At 41.5% G+C, this 17,253-nt stretch overlaps 2 protein-coding genes across 2 annotated transcripts; both read right to left on the minus strand.

The window, feature by feature from the left end:
- Positions 1-557: 557 nt before the first annotated feature.
- LOC121801311 (AAA-ATPase At5g57480-like) lies at positions 558-2,415 on the minus strand. Its single transcript, XM_042200779.1, has one exon. It carries the CDS (start codon positions 2,148-2,150, stop codon positions 687-689), a length of 1,464 nt encoding a protein of 487 aa, XP_042056713.1. The 5' UTR covers positions 2,151-2,415; the 3' UTR covers positions 558-686.
- Positions 2,416-9,362: 6,947 nt separating this feature from the next.
- Positions 9,363-13,905, minus strand: LOC121799414 (protein YIP4a-like). Its single transcript, XM_042198777.1, has 3 exons — positions 13,312-13,905; positions 9,988-10,062; positions 9,363-9,823 (listed from the first exon to the last, which is right to left on the minus strand). Exons 1-3 carry the CDS (start codon positions 13,816-13,818, stop codon positions 9,563-9,565), a joined length of 843 nt encoding a protein of 280 aa, XP_042054711.1. The 5' UTR covers positions 13,819-13,905; the 3' UTR covers positions 9,363-9,562.
- Between the last annotated feature and the right edge of the window lie 3,348 nt (positions 13,906-17,253).

Genomic DNA, 17,253 nt, shown 5'->3' on the forward strand with positions numbered 1-17,253 from the left:
TTTCACTACTTTTTCTCTTTATCTCTCTTACTTTATCCATTTTTCTCTTCATTTCTTTAACTTCATCAATTGTATATTAGATCCTGTTTTGTTATAAAAGTTTGTATTTTTAATGAACGGAGGATTAGTATACCATCGCTAAAAAATATTTTTAGAAAACGAATGCATAGGTTGGTGTTGCCAAGAAATCTACTTTAATTTCTAGGGTAAAATGGAAAAAGGCAAAATCTACTTTTCTAACTCAGTAATAAAAATCAAGACAAAATCAAATTTTTAAAAAAAAGAACAAAAAAGCGTCTACTTTTATCATCATACAATGACTCATGCTTTCCATCTGCATATCTTTCTTTATTCCAACATAAAATCTTTTCAAAGTTGAGCTGTTTTCTCCTTGTTTGTCACTCACATTATGCATTTCTTATTTAAATCTCTTTGCATTATCCATTGAAACATTTTTTTACTTCAGTTAAATTTGAAGCGTCATCACAACAAAATTAAGAGTTTTACAAATCAATATGAGTTGAAGCAAAGCATGAAACTTTGGTTAGGTTAAAGAATAACATAAAAAATTGAAGAGGAGGTGTTGTTTTTTCACTAAAAAAGTAAATAGTCCAAAAACGAATATGACTACATAAATATTTCATACTAATAAGCATGAAAAAACAACAACAATTAATGCCATACTCTCAAGTTCGATGCATTTTATCATCATCAACGCAATTTTGCTGCAATTGCTGTGGACTCTCCAAAGCCCTCTTCTCCTGCTCCTCATCTTCCACATTCCCAATCCTTAATTTCTTCAATCCACTTTTCTCCGCCCTGATTTTGAGCGCCTCCATCAATTCAACCACCGCCCTGCTCTTATTGCGCCGATTCCTAATCAGCACCTCGCTTATATCCGCCGGCGTCATCTCCGCCTCGTCGATCACCGCCTCGAATCCCTCCCCCTCCAGATCGCCCTCTTCCAGATCCAAATAATTCTTCATCAGAATCCTCAGCGCTGGAAACGTGCAGTAGCTCATGTGGATGTGCATGTCCATCCTCCCGCTCCTCAGCAGCGCCGGATCCAGCTTCCCGATGTGATTCGTCGTGAACACGAAGATCCTCTCGCTCCCGCAGCACGACCACAATCCGTCCGTGAAATTCAGTAATCCGGAGAGCGTAATCGTGTTGGCGCCGTCGTCGCCGCCGCCGGCATCGTAGTTATTTTTACTTCCCCCAAATTTTTTATTCCTGTTTGTGAGATTAATCGAGCAGTCGATGTCTTCAATAACGATAATCGATTTTGAACTCGTCTTCATTAGCAGCTTCCGCAGCTCGGAATTCGTGTTAACTTCGGTCAATTCGAGATCGTAGATGTCGTAGCTGAGGAAATTAGCCATGGCGGCGATCATACTCGATTTTCCGGTTCCCGGAGGGCCGTAGAGGAGGTAGCCTCTCTTCCAAGCCCTGCCGGTTTTCTGGTAAAACGCCTCTCCGTTGGCGAAATCCAACAGATCTGCCATAATTTCGGATTTTTTGACCGGATCCATGGCTAATGTGTGGAAGGTGCTGGGGTGCTTAAACGGTACGGACTCCCAGGGGTGGCCGCGGGAGTCTAACGAGCCGCCGCGGGAGTTGGTGTACAGGAGGCGGTCCTGGTTTCTGCGGCGGAGGTCGGCGGCTCGGTCGGTGATGAAGTCGAGGTAGGAGTTAAGCACCAGGTGTTTGTTGTTTTTCCTGAGACGGAGAGTGAAGGCGCGCTTTTCTTCGGGGAGGGGGCGCCAGGAGAAGTTCGGGGAGTGGCGCTGGGTGACGACGTGCTCCCACTCGACGGTGGCGCCGTGGAAGGAGTCGAGGAGGCGGTCGTTGGTGGAGAGGTTGTAGGTGGTGGAGGAGGAGTTGGGGGAGCGGGTGAGGGTGAGGCGGGAGGCGGAGACGGAGGCGGAGGAGCTGAGGTAGAGCTGGACGGCGTTGTAGAGCTCGTTGGTGTTGACGCCGTCGGTCTCGGTGATGTCGTAGTAGCAGTAGGAGGAGAAGTAGGTGAGGAGGCGGTGGAGGAGCTTGAGGGAGGCGAAGCGGAGCTCCGGGGGGAATATGGTGTGGAGGAGGCTCTGGCTGAAGGCCCACACGCCCATTATGGAGGCCATGGTTGTCCACGCCTCCTTCATTTAGAGAGGATTTTTATGCATTATGTGGTGATGGAGATGGTGATTTATAGAGGAAATGATCATAGGAGTGTAAGAATCTTGGGAGGGAGATTTAGATAGCGATTGGTAGATTGATACGGAAAGCGTATCAGCGGGGTAGGGCTGGTGTGGCATGCAATTGATAGTGAAGGAATATATTTTTCATCTTACCATTCCCAATGCCTTTGGGAGCAATGGTCCTTGAATAAGCTGTGTTTTGCACCCCACGCCCAGTATGAACTTTGGGTTTTGATGCATTATTGGTAAGGATAGAGAAAGTTTTTTATGTGTTGTTACTGGAGAATGAGTTTCATCTCGTTAGAGAGAAGAAGGTTTCCAAAATTGGAATGTTCATACTCTTTGGGGACGGATGAAAATGGAAATAGTGTATACTCTTCAGGGACGGAGACAGTACTACTCCCTCAGTCTATTATTAAGAGTCTAATTTGAGTTTGACACGAATTTTAAGAGATATTCACTATATCTCATTAAAAATGAAAAACTATTTCATAAAATTAAAATAAGGGTTTTTGACTTTAAAAACCATAAACTTTTCTCGAATTTTGGTTTTTCCCACTAACTTTAAGAAAACCACCAACTTTTGATTCGTTTGCTATTTTATAACCCGACCCGAATGCCAAATCTCTAGTGCAAAATTATCCAACATGGACAGCCGTAAATATTACTTGGAAATCGATTTTATGACGGTGAAATAACTCTATTTTTTGAATTAAATCTTCAAATTAAATAAATAATCTTTAAAGAATTTCTGGAGATGCAATATGCGATTCTTAAGCTCCTCAATCTGCAAAAAATATTCAATGAATTTTTGGTGATGCTCTTAAAGATGGTTATCGAGAGTGGTATAGATAAGTTGGTAAGGCATATAGAGAATAGGAAGTAGATAGAGAATATTTCTTGTATGTTTTTCTTGTCCTTTCAAAAGTTCATTCACCCTAGTATTTATAGGGTGAAATAGAAGGATCTAGTACATCAATAATTGGAACTCTACACAACTTAGGGACTATACTTCACTTGGTACTCTACAAGACTTAGGGACTCACCACCCACAATGAATGTTGGGCGGCATATTAATGACGTCCCTTTTTCCAACACTCCCCCTCAAGTTGAGTAACGGTATCCCCGATACTTAACTTGCCAATGAATTCTTTGAATTTTGTAGGACTCAGCGCCTTGGTGAGAATGTCTGCCAGTTGTTCCTCGGATCGGACAAATGGGAACTCGATAATCCCACTTTCAAGTTTCTCTTTGATAAAGTGACGATCGACCTCAACATGTTTAGTCCTGTCATGCTGCACGAGATTTTCTGAAATGCTAATTGCAGCTTTATTGTCACAGAAAAGCTGACTTTTTCGTGTTGGTGGGAAGCCAATTTCTGTTAACAACCTCCTAAGCCAAAGTATCTCCATCAGGCCACTTCTGATCCCTCGAAATTCTGCTTCTGCGCTTGATAATGCTACAACCTTTTGCTTCTTGCTTCTCCAAGTGACTAGGTTTCCTCCAACAAAGGTAAAATATCCTCCAGTGGATTTTCTATCGACTGGATTGCTTGCCCAATCTGCATCGGTGTATCCATCAATTTCCAAGTCTTTCTTTTTTTCTAAGAATACCCCATAACCGACTGTTCCCTTTAAATATCTCACGATTCTCATGACAGCATCCATGTGGTCTTCCTGAGGCTGATGCATGAATTGACTGACCACTCCAACTGCATATGTGATGTCGGGTCTAGTATGAGAGAGATAGATAAGTTTTCCTACTAACCGTTGATATCTTTCACGGTCTGTAGGCTTAGCTCCATCCACAATCTTCAATCCATGGTTGGGTACCATTGGCGTTTCAGCAGGTTTGCAGTCCAGTAGGCCCGTTTCTGCTAACATGTCAAGAACATATTTCTTCTGCCTTAGGAATATTCCGTGCTTGGATCTCAATACTTCAATTCCTAGGAAGTACTTTAAAGCTCCCAAGTCCTTCATTTCAAACTCCTTGAAAAGATTCTCCTTTAGATTTTGGATCTCCTCGGCATCATCTCCTGTTATGATCATGTCGTCAACATAGATTATTAGACATGTCATTTTATCGTTCCTCTTCTTTAGGAATAGCGTGTGATCTGAATGGCTCTGTTTGAAGCCATGTTTGAACATTGCCTGGCAAAATCTTCCAAACCACACTCTGGGGGATTGCTTTAACCCATAGAGAGTCTTCCTCAGTCTGCACATCTGTCCTTTTCCAAATTCTTCACAAAAACCTGGGGGGACCTCCATGTAGACTTCTTTGTCTTTCTCAAGTTCTCCATGGAGGAAGGCATTTGTAACATCAAACTGGTATAATGGCCATTCCTTACATGCAGCTACCGATAGAAGTGCTCTTACTGTATTTAGTTTGGCGACAGGGGAGAAAGTTTCTTCGTAGTCTACTCCATACACCTGAGTATATCCCTTAGCAACCAATCTTGCCTTGTATCTCTCGATTGAACCATCTGCATGCCTCTTTATGGTGAAGATCCACCGACATCCTACTGGTTTCTTTCCCGGAGGTAGAGTACACTTTTCCCACGTTTCATTTTTTATCAAGGCATCAATCTCCTTCTTCATGGCTTCCCTCCAGTGCTTGTGTTTCATTGCCTCTTCGAAGGACTGCGGAATCTCTTCTTCTTCATAAAGTGCAGCTTCGAACGCCCTAGCCATTTCGGTAAGGTGTCCCTGGGTGAGATTGGCAATACTGTATCTAGATTTCCGCCCTTTCCAGTCTGGCGAATATCTTCGAGGAGGAATGCCCCTTGTACTTCTTTGGGGCAATCTGCCGTGCTCTCTCTCTTGTTCCGTTGGTGGCTCATTTGTACCACTTCTGTTTTCCCTGTCACTGTCAGTGGTTTCAAGTAGGGTACCGATATTGGGATCAGAAGCATTTACCTCAGGATTCAAGGACTGGTCAGATAGCTTGGCAGTGTCCTGAAGCGGCATGTTATGTTCCTGTGGATTTGACTGCCCAGTGGTACTGCTAACTTCCTCTGTTGGACCATTGTCAACAACAGGATTTTGGTTTGGTAGGGTAGTTTGGTTGTTTTCCCCCTGAGTATCCTCCCCCTGAATAGTTTCTCCCCACAGAGGTAGCCAATTTAGTGCGTCACTGCTTGGATTCTCACTCTCCCCCTGACCACTAGATTGGCTATAGAAGTACTCACTCTCAACAAAGTCGCAGTTCATAGTTACGTACATGCGATCTGTTGACGGGTCATAACACCTATACCCTTTCTGATTTTTCCCATAACCCAAGAAGACACATTTTACTGCACATGGTGAGAATTTGTCACGATCATGTTTGGGTATGTGAACAAATACGGAACAACCGAAAATTTTGGGTTCGAGGTTGAGAGATGAAGGTGTCGAGTGTTGGGAAGAGAAGACCTCTAGGGGGGTTTTGAAGTTTAGGATTCCTGTTGGAAGACGATTGAGGAGGTAAACAGCTGTTGCAATAGCTTCTGGCCAAAAAGATTTAGGAATGTGGGATTCGATTAGGAGTGCACGGGTGATCTCCAGAATGTATCGGTTTTTTCGTTCGGCTACCCCATTCTGTTCTGGTGTATACGCACACGATGTTTGGTGGACAAGGCCTTTTTCGGTGAAGAAGGTTTTCATTCTAGAGTTCACATATTCCCTCCCATTATCCGATCTAAGGATTTGAATTCTAGAGTTATATTGGGTTTGGACAAGACGATAGAACTTAGTAAATTTTTCGAAAACTTCTGATTTTGTTTTCAAAAAATAAATCCAAGTCATACGCGAAAAATCATCAATAAACAACAAAAAATATCGAAAACCTTGTCCTCCAGTAACCGGAGCAGGGCCCCACACATCAGAGTGAACCAAAGCAAAAGGTGATTTTTCTCTAGTGTTGTTTAATTTGAAAGAATGTCTGTGACTTTTTGCTAAAACACAAGTTTCACAATTCAAAACATGCGTAGAAGAAACTAACTCAGGAAAGATCAAACGAAGATAACTTATGGATGGGTGTCCTAACCGGCGATGCAAGAGCCAAATCTGTCTGTCGGTTAGTCCGTGAGTTAGCATCGCAGTACTCTGTTGGGCTATCTCATCCACGTAGTACAATCCATGTCGCTCAGTGCCACGCCCAACTATCGTCCCCGTCTTGATATCCTGTAACATACAAAAATGAGGTTGCATTAGCAATTTGCAGTTGAGATCTCTTGTTACATGGCTAACAGACAAAAGTTTGTGGGACAATGAAGGAACATAAAGACAGTTCGAGAGGCGAAGAGTTGGTGAGATAGTGACAGTTCCCGCCCCCTCTACTTGTGCTAACTCTCCACTAGCTGTTTGGACAAAACTTTTTGTGGATTGAGAAATATTGAGGAAGTCTGATGCATCAAAAGACATTGTGTCGGTTGCCCCACAATCAAAAATCCAGTGGCAGTCTTTGGGTCCTAAGTTTGCGGATGATGAGTACGCTAGAGCTTGGTATGAGTTTGAACAAGAGATAGAAGGCTGAAATTCGAAATTGAGGTGGGTATTTCTGGATTTTTTAAAAATTTGGGGTGTCTTTCTGGAACTTGGGACAGATTGGGGTGGGTTTTGGAATTTCTTGGTCAAATGGGGCTTAGTTTGAAATAAAGGCTTTGACTGGGGGGAATTGTTGGAGGTATTTTTTGGATGGGGTGTTTTTTGGGATACTAACAAGCTGGGGGGGCCTTTTTGCAAATTGAGGGATTGATTAACACATCCTCTCCTCCATTCAGCCATAGACGCCCCCTTTCTGATTTCCGCCTCCCCTTCAATTTCCTTCGCTTCTTCCCCGTTTCTCATCGCAAAGCCGCCGCCGCCGTCGATGCTCTTCGATGGATAGGCGCTTGTCGGAGAAGGCGTCATCATTTCACGGTAGGGACGCTGAGGACGACATGCTTCCGAGGCTGAGGACGGTGCCGGACTTGCTGACCGGCAGAAGAGCCAGCGGGAGTCCGACGGTTCCATCGACGAAGGTGGATAGGCGCTGTCCGTCGGTGCGTTGGCCTCGGAGCAGCAGTTTCGCAGACTCGCTGGTCTTCTTCGGAGCAGCAGATTCGCCGATGCTGCAGATTCGCAGACGCCGCTGGTCTTCCTCGGAGCAGCAGTTTCGCAGACTCGCTGGACTTGATTGGGATTTGGGGGTTTCTGAGGAAGGCAAGGGCTTGTGGCTGATGCTGCAGTAGGATTGGATTTCACACCGAGGTTCTTCGTTCGGTAGCATTTTTGGTTTTGATTTGGGTTGGTTTTGTACAAATCAATTAGATTTGAGATTGTCTCGATCAATAGCTCGAGAGTATGTATTTGGTTGACCTCCATTTGAGGCTTTTTGTTGATTTCCTGCTCTGATACCATCTTAAAGATGGTTATCGAGAGTGGTATAGATAAGTTGGTAAGGCATATAGAGAATAGGAAGTAGATAGAGAATATTTCTTGTATGTTTTTCTTGTCCTTTCAAAAGTTCATTCACCCTAGTATTTATAGGGTGAAATAGAAGGATCTAGTACATCAATAATTGGAACTCTACACAACTTAGGGACTATACTTCACTTGGTACTCTACAAGACTTAGGGACTCACCACCCACAATGAATGTTGGGCGGCATATTAATGACGTCCCTTTTTCCAACAGATGCAGTCTGCAATTCAGCTCCCCAATCCGCAATTCTCGAGGTCGTTCTTCACTGAGAGCTCCTCAATCTGCAAATCTCAACCAAACGCACCACCGCCATCTCTTTCTCATTCTCTCTCACAGTTGCGCGCAGCGCTGCCGCCTCCGCCGAATTCAAGGCAGCTTGAGCGATCAGATGCAGCCGCATCCTTTCCCATCTCTCGCCTGGGATGCTCACGTCTAGCCTCCATTCTCGTCTAGCCCATGTTCGTTTCATTTGGTCTCTGTCATCGCCGCGACGTCACTGCTGCTGCCCTTGTGCCGCCTCCACAGCGATGAAACCATCTCCTTCCATCACAACCGCCTTGCATCAGGGTTGTTGGTTTCGTAGACGATGCGGTCGAGGTCGGAGTAGTTGAGAGGGGAGGAAGGGGGAGAGTGGCGGTGCTGGAATTTGGAGAGGCCTCATGAAGGGTGTGATGTGAAATGGTCATATGGCAAAGATAGAAGGATGGGAAATGGGAATATGGCAAAATAAAATAAGACACGTGGCATTGCCAAATGGGATCTCGCTTATGATTTTATTGCCAAATAGAATTAAAAATGACGCATAGACCAGTTGGGTGTCACCTTTGACCCGCCGTGGGAAGAAGCAAACGAATCAAAAGTAAGTGGTTTTAAAAACCAATCTTAAAATTGGTGGGAAAAATCGGGAAAAGTTTATGATTTTTAAAGCCAAAAACCCTTAAAATAACATCATTTGTACTATTCCTTCTCTCTTCACAATGTTTTAAAATGAAATACAGGAGAGTAGACATAAGACACAATGTTTTAAAAATTTTGAAAATTGGCTTCACTGGGATTTTCGAATTCTGCTTCCCCATAGAATTGAAGTTGTCTATTTCTTGATCGTCCTATATTATTCGATAAGTTTTGTCCTTACTAAGATCGAATAACGAGTTTGGGTAACATATCAACAGATTTGCAATAGAATTCATAAATATCACATGTAGACATTGCGAGTCAACAACATTCTTTTGAGAATTATAAATAGGGAGTGTTTAATCAACCGTAGAAATTTATGATTTCATGATTTAATTTCATTTACATGAATTATAAGCATTCTAGAGTGCAATTAACGGTTTTAGCATAAGAATTGAATTAATACTATAATCAATCAAATAGATTCTTATAGGGAATTTATTTGAATTTGCTAGTCTTCCAATGCGAACGCAATAATATGATTGCAAAATAATTACCTCTGTAATATAATTTTCCGATGATGCAGAGTTTAGTAAACCTGGATATTGTGTGTCTATACTGTCATACATAAAAGTACAGAGATTTATTTTCAGTTTTAGCAATAATCTATTTTCACTATTATAAACATAACATATTGGAATTTATATTTTTAAATTTCCAACCTCCACTTTGGATAATTGGCGTACTTGCGTAACATATTTCAATCGAGTGATCCAAGTGTTTTCCTATGGTAACCAAAAATGCAACTGCTCTTCTTCGAATATTACTGTAATAAGCAGCATTTACAGTCAAGAAAGTAGGATTTCATTTCACAATTATATCCAACCATTCAAAAAACAGAACCAGCACAAAAGAACTCAACCTGAGTATGTGTATATAAGCATATGATTCCAACATTATCATAAAAAGAAACTGAATTCTGAAGGAGATCCCAGAAAATCAAAACTTTAATTGGAATCAATTCACCTAAGTGTCACTGAATCAGTCGATGGCGATGATGAGAAAACCCACAGACACGTACATAAGTAAGACGGGATATAGTGCAAGGGCTTTCCTCCTCGGGCCAACAGCGCTGCTCATGAACGGATATGCAGCCCACGAGCTCCACGCCAATGTGATGACGACAACTACCACTTTAATTATTACGTTGTCCTTCAACATGCAAATCAAGGCACCCACGTCCAGGGGAAATAAACAGTAACCAAGAAGGCTTAGGCTCTGAAAGAAGATGATGTGACCCCCCTAAAACAAATACACGAGATCCATGAGAGTACCAACTCTGTCTATTAATTGCAACATAAACACTGGTCCATGCTGAAGGTACGTAATTGATAGCAACTAGTAGCATTTAGTTGGTCGCTCTTGTGCATGTGTGTGTCAGAGAGAGAGAGAGAAAAAAGATGTACCAGCAGCAACACATTCAAGGTCAGAATTATAGCGCCAGCTGCAAGAAGTGCAAATGCAACAGCAAAAACTTCAGACTGGAACAAGAAAACATTATTCGAAGATCATTAGTCAAGAGGTATTAGCTTGAGATAGTCAAGCAAAGCAAAGAAATTTGTAAACTATTTTCAATTAAACATTTGACGGACGTGGCCAAACATCACTTTCTGAAACATTGTTTCCTTTCCCCAACTTGTACCAACGTTTTAGACCGTGTTTACTTTTGGGTGATAGTTTTGATTTAAAGATACTAAAGAGTAGTAAAGACAAATCTACCACATGCTTGGATGAATTGATTAATTTTCAGCTGGTTTGATCATGTACTCCTTCAAATACTAAATCTCATGTAAACAAATCTAATCTCTAAGCCAACAGGCCAAAGTAAACACCCTCTTAGTTCATTACCAAATCCATACTCAAGAAGCAGCACCCTGCCTAACAATACCAAGACCAGAACAAGAAATTTAAACTCAGTCATCATCCATTTTTACCTACTCAAGTAAACTCATTCATCATCCATTTCACCTACTCAAGAGTTATTGCAGTTAGCAATAGCGTAAATTCAATCTACTAAATCTGGAATTAAATGCAGTTACAGAGATTTAGTTATTTGCCTCCGGATTTAATAGGGATACATTATACTACCTCCATCCCTTCAAAATAGAAACTATTTCCATTTTGGTCCCGTCCCTTGAAAATAGAAACTTTCTGAACTTTCTACCTTAGGAAGTGGGCCGCACAATCCATTAACACTACTTCCACTACTTTTTCTCTTCCTCTCTCTTACTTTACCAATTATTAAAACCCGTGCCGTTTTAAAAGATTCTATTTTTCAAGGACGGAGGTAGTATGCTAATGAATCATTGTACTATTCATAAAGCAAGTCATTGGTTTGGACAACAACCTATGAAATTGCTTGTAACAATATTACACAAATAGAATGTAGAAGAAAGTGGAACTCTTCATTATCATATAATAACTTGATAATCAAGCCAAAATTAGACTCCGCAATCATTACTATCAAAAAAATGTAACAAATGAAATGCAACAGCTGAGATCAGGACAATAAAGAAAGTTCGTGAACTGGTTTCAACTTTTACATTAGGTTTGTTTAGCCAAACACGACTCTCCAAACAATCCTTATAATGTCATATTCTAAGTAAGAAGCAAAACAATGAATAGCGAGGCCTTAAAGAAAAAAAAAAAGAAAACCTGAAACTCATCTATATATTGAATGCCAGCCATACAACGAATATTAAGTTGAGAATTATAAGATCAAGGTGTATGCAGTGAGCAATTAGTCATGCATTTAAGAGCATATTCATTTGTTTCATTGGCGGGTCAACTTTTACTCAAGACTTTCTAAACACTTCTCTGCTGAAATATTTGATAATGAGCTAGCTTTTGTACTAGTATTTAATATTCATAAAGGAATGCTGTAAGAGTCTATTGAAGTAGCACTAGCAATAACTAAAAATTGATAACAAGCCGTAGAATGCTGAAGTTTTTATAAATGTGAGTAAGAAGATATATACTACTATTAGATATAGAAATTGATTAAGGAAGTCTCTTTCTATTGTTTCTTTCAATAAAATGTTACCAAATTATATTATACAGAATTGTTTTTTAAAAGTGAAAAAAAAGGTCATGTTTTTATTTTCTGCATCAGTCTGCATGCATCCAAGTAAAACGAAAATGACTGCATACATGGATCACAACAACAAGAAGCACAATACAAGAAGACCACATATAAATCCATAGAGAACCAATACGAACAAGCCTATTATCATTCATCAGTGGAAGAAGCGAAGCACATGCACGAATTAATATATTTTCATGCCTCCAAGCTAAATTTTCTTTGACTTCATGTGAGTGTAGCCTGTACAAGTTAAAGCCATTGCTACACAGTAATCTGAGAGTACCACAAAATCAAAATGGGCCTCTGGGAGAGTACCTCTAAACATTTGGGTAATGTACAATACCAATCTAATGAAGGATGCAAGTAAAAGGGCATATATTCTAGGCTTTACTACTGCATCATTGGGTAATCAATAAGCCCACATGGTTGTGAAGCAAATGGATCATGAAAAATCGAGCCTAGGAACATCGTTTAACACTTGCGTCTGAGATATGCATGCTGAATTGCTGATGGAAGTAGCTTACATACTTGGCATATGAATTTAAGTAATGGAGCGACGATATTTGCATGATTATGCCTCTAAGACATCCTTAATTAACAGAATTGAATAACTGTGCTAATCCAAAAAACTTCTTCCACAACACACTTATTAGAGAATAGGTATACTTCAATCAAGGACCTGCAGATTTCCACATGAAACTACAGGAGTATTCTACCGCTACATGAAAGTTTCCTTCAACTAATACAAGTATTCCATTAAAGGAGCTGAGTAAGTGGTTGCAGAATGAATGAAAGATTGACAAAGTGTATCCCTCCAACAGTCCACGTGTCATCCTATGATGCCATGTTTAATACACTTCACTTTAGTTGTAACTAGGACTAACTTATCTTTTGTTTTTGGTAAAAACCGGAAACTAGAGGTCACTCATGGCAGTGGGCAAATTCTCAAGTCTCAGCTGACTGAAAAGAGATGGTTAATAATGAATTTTGGAGGGAAGCAGACTAAGGAGAGAGGTATTGACAAAAGTGGAGATACAGTCACAATTGAAGTTAATGAGTATTTTGCAAGATTGTAGAGACTTTCAGTTATCAAAAGCATTCAAACATTTTAAATGAAAAGACTTGATATTGAGTTTGACTATCTGGAGGAAAGTAAAGTAGGCACTGAATCTGAGTGAGACCATTGAGCATTCTTTGAGTTAGTGGTAGATTTGAAACCATTCAGAAAAAAACAACATATTTTCACTCAAACCCTTCCAACTAAGATGTTTCTGAAGTTCCAATCAGTTGCAACCGTTCAACATACTAAGCGCAAACATACTTCCCACACAATAAATATATAATGAATGATTACTGGAACTTGGCAGGACATATTTCAACCGATCACACAAACAAACTCATTTTACAGGTAATTAAACAGCTCATTTCAGTGCCTCTAATCAAATCCTATATGATGAAGATTGATGATCGGCAAGTAGAGTTAATTTGTACAGATATATCTAACTATAAGATCCCAATTTCATGAAAAGCCCTAATTTCTTTTGATGTTATCTATTTCTTCAACAAATCGCCCAGAACAAAAACAGTATCCAATCATAACTCTCAAATATTTGAAACGTAATCTACAAATCAGTGAAATCAAAGTTACCTTCTTAACAGAAGCAGACCAGGAGAGAGTGAGGCCGAGGAAAACAATGAAGAAAAAGGGGCCCCAAAGGTCCCAATCGCGCAATGCCTTGCCCGGATCTTCCCGGTTGGGATTGGGGAAAACAACGAGCTTGAGATTGCTGACGATCCGCGACAAATCCCTCTTAACAGTATCCCAGACAGGCTCCGTGAGCGTATTAGGCGGGGAACCGAACCCCGATGAGGCGATTCCGCCGCTGGAGGAGGAGGATCCAATCGGCGGGGGGACAGGGGGTTTAGGAGCGATGGAGGGGACGGGGGTGGGTTTGGGGGCGGAAGGAGGGGGGAGATTGGAGGGGATGAAGGAGGGGGGAGGAGGAGGGGCGGAGGAGACGGGGATGGAAGCGCGAGGGGGAGAAGGGGGGCGGGCGGGGAGGACGGGTAAGGGGTTGGAGTGGATGAGATTCTCGATCTCGTCGATGTCCGATTGGGAGCTCGGATGGAGCGGAACCGTGTCACTGTAAGACATTGTCAACCGTTTTTCAGCCAAATCACGGCACCGCCGGTATTTCTTCTTGTCGGTGGAGGAGTAGCAACAGCCAAGCCCAGATCTATTTTGTTTTTATTTTCTTTCTATTTTTTATTCTTTTTTACTTTTTATTTATAATAGGAATCCATTACTTTTGATGGAAGCAATTCAAATGGACTATTTTACCCCTGGTAAATTTTAAAATCCACAATTGGTAGTATCAATTTAGTGTAGCCACATAGAGGTCTCCAAACCGAACCGAACAGGACGAACCGGCCCGGAACCGTCAGCGGCAGTTCGAACCGGGACCGGAACCGCTCGAACCGCCGGGCCGGTTCAGGTTTGCAGATTTTGAAGAACCGTAACCGGCGGTTCTGAACCGCCGGTCTCTCCGGAACCGCCGGTTCGACGGTTCCCGACACCTCCCGACACCTTTTCAGGCCTACTTCCTAGCCTATTCAGAAACCGCTCCCGCGGCCGCCGGTTTGGTCAGAAACCGTTGACGGAAACCGCCGGTTTCGGCCGAAAAACCGCCGGTTCCGGCGTCAAACCGGCGGTTCCAACAGTATTTTTAAAATTTTGAATTTTGAAATCGACGAAAAACCGCCGGTTTCCACCGAAAACCGGCGGTTCGGCCGTTTTTTCAAAAAAAAAAAATTTAATCACAATTTTCCCCTATAAATACCCCCATCCTCTTCATTTCTACTCACCCCATTCTTGTGTTAATAAGAATTTCTCTCTCAATCTCAATTTCTCTATTCTCCATCCTCATTCTCTCAAGTTGTTTACGTTATTTGCTCTCATACTTTACTCTCACGTTGTTCACGTTATCATCTTCACACAATCACACTACTCTCTATTCTCCACTTTCAATTTCCATAAATATTTATATCATGTCTTCATCTCGTCGTGGTGGTGATCAGGGCAAGGGAATTGCCCAAGATCAAAGTGATACTCGTCGTCGACGTGCCCCTTCTAGAGCACAAGTTGCGGAGGAGGTGGGAAGGCTAGCCGCTCTTCGAGCTCAAGTAAGTTATAATATGTTTTAATTTTTTGTTAATTCATTTTTATTAAATTCATAATTTCATTTTTCAACATCTATGTGTCTATGTGTTTTATTTTTGTGTTAGTATTTTTACTTAGTTGTATAATTTTCGTAGGAGGAAGAAGATCGAAATGCGGCCTTGTTACTTGCCCTCGCCGACGACGACCAACAAGGGGGGCATTCACATTCGGCTTCGCGTTTCGAGTACGATGTGAATCTATCGTCGGACGAAGGCGATGATGGATCGCATCAATTCCCCCCTTCTAGCAACGGCCAAGTTGGCGACAATGATGAGGAGGAGGCCGATCCTCCTCCTTCCGCAGGACGACAAAAAGAAAAAGATGCCTCCCAAGTTGAAATCCGAGATTTTCACCAAACATTTCAAGAAGGTCCTGGTGGTAATTTTAAATCCTAATTATCCGACCACTACCGTGGAGACAAGTGAGTTCAAAGCATATTGCAACTATTGCGATAAAGTCTATCCATTTGTTATCGACGGGGGATATGGTACTCTCCATCGCCATTTGAAGTCAAAACACCCCGTGGAATATGGACATACTAAGTCCCAAAGCCAAATAAACTTCCCCGCCGGCTCATTGTCTCAAACAGGTACGCCGCTATTTAAATATGATCCGAAAAATATTACCGATGCTATGGTAAGATGGGCGGCAATGAAACATTTGCCGTTCAATTTTTTTAATGACAACAAATATGAAGTTACTATGCAAACCGCTTTTAATGTTGCTACAAAGAGAATTCTCCCCTCTAATGCTCAAAGATCTAACAACCGTCAGTTTTTTGACAAAAAACTAGAGGTTGGAAAATTCCTCTCCACCTTGGGGCACAAAGTTAATATTTGCTCCGATGTGTGGACGGATTCTTTCCAATGAAATTCTTACATGGGAATTTCATGTCATTTTATAGACAATAGTTGGTCTTTAAATAAACGTTTAATTGGTTTTAGACAATTTCCTTCCCCCCACATCGCACAAGCAATTGCATCTTTAATTATTCAAGTTTTGAATGAGTATGAGTTATGCAACAAGATATTTTCGGTTGGTTTTGATAACGCAACCGCTAACACCGCAAGTATAGCCGATTTAATTGCGGCTTGCTCCCCGGTGATAAGTGGTAAGTATTTTCACCAATGATGTATTTGTCATATTTTAAACTTATGTGTACAAGATGTTTTGTATTTATGGCAAAGACATATTCAACCTATTACCACAGCTGTATCCTTGATCCACTGGAAGCCTCAAATTGGCAAGGCGTGGAAGAAGTATTGCCACTTGAAGAAAATAAGGTACACAACTTTTACTTTAGACGTGTCTACTAGATGGAACTCCACATATGATATGTTGCAATCTACATTGGAGCATATAGAATTGTTAGTTGATTTTTATAGAACTTACCCTGTTGATGATTTATATCTAACATCTTCTTGTTGGGATCAAAGCATTAGCTTGTTTAAGTTATTCAAAGGTTTTCGAAATGCCACTATTGAGTTATCGGGTATGTATTATTGCACATCTGTTTGTGTTTTAGAACATTGCATGATCATATCACTTGGTTTTAAAACTGCAATGAAAAATTCCACAAACAATCTTGAGTTAATGTGTGTTTTATATTATATGGTTGAAAAATGGCTCAAGTATTTCAACGAGATCCCCACGGTTTTTTTGCTTGCCAAAGTTTTGGATCCAAAGTGGAAACTAGTTGGTACTTTCAAAATTTTAGAATTTTATTACAACAATTTGGCTTCTATTGATCTTGAACCACTCCGAGCTTTGCAAACTGACGAGGACGACGACAACTACATAAACCTAGCCCAAACATTCCAAATAAACATCCCCCACCTCCCAAGCCTCCAAAGAAGTTTTGAGTTCGACTTGCGGGCTCTCTTTCACGATTACGAAGCCAAGTACAACCGTACCCACCAAGTGAGACCTAGACCCCCCGTCAAACACATAACTTTGGCTTCTTCCAAGTTGATGACCCCGACGCCCAATCCCAATTGGCGGACCTATACGGCTTCAGCAGCGGAGGAAGGACATCAAATTCGACAAGTGAGTTAGACTTATATTTTGACTCACACTTTTCATTCAATGAGGAGAAAGAGGTCCCGTTCCCCAACAAATCGACGTCCTAGATTGGTGGGGATCACACGAGAAAGATTTTCCCATCCTTGCATCAATGGCCAAGGAGATCTTTTCGGTTCCGGCTTCCACTGTCGCCGTCGAGTCCGCCTTTAGTGTTGGAGGCAACGTCTTGGACGACAGAAGAAGTAGACTCACCGGGCAAAACATGGAAGCCACCATGTTACTTGATGATTGGTGCTCTGCCGAAATTAGAGACCAAGAACCGGATTGGAACAATCAAGTAGTACAACC

Source organism: Salvia splendens, chromosome 4 (assembly GCF_004379255.2).
Source record: "Salvia splendens isolate huo1 chromosome 4, SspV2, whole genome shotgun sequence".
Lineage (NCBI taxonomy): Eukaryota > Viridiplantae > Streptophyta > Magnoliopsida > Lamiales > Lamiaceae > Salvia > Salvia splendens.

What these genes read in the sequence shown, in the direction of transcription:
- LOC121801311 (XM_042200779.1), bottom strand. Translation starts at nt 2,150, where the DNA reads ATGAAGGAGGCGTGGACAACCATGGCCTCCATAATGGGCGTGTGGGCC.
- LOC121799414 (XM_042198777.1), bottom strand. Translation starts at nt 13,818, where the DNA reads ATGTCTTACAGTGACACGGTTCCGCTCCATCCGAGCTCCCAATCGGAC. An exon ending in GGTCTGCTTCTGTTAAGAAG is followed by an intron (nt 10,063 to 13,311) that starts GTAACTTTGATT and finishes TTCTTGTTCCAG; the next exon opens with TCTGAAGTTTTTGCTGTTGC. An exon ending in CCTTGAATGTGTTGCTGCTG is followed by an intron (nt 9,824 to 9,987) that starts GTACATCTTTTT and finishes TATTTGTTTTAG; the next exon opens with GGGGGTCACATCATCTTCTT.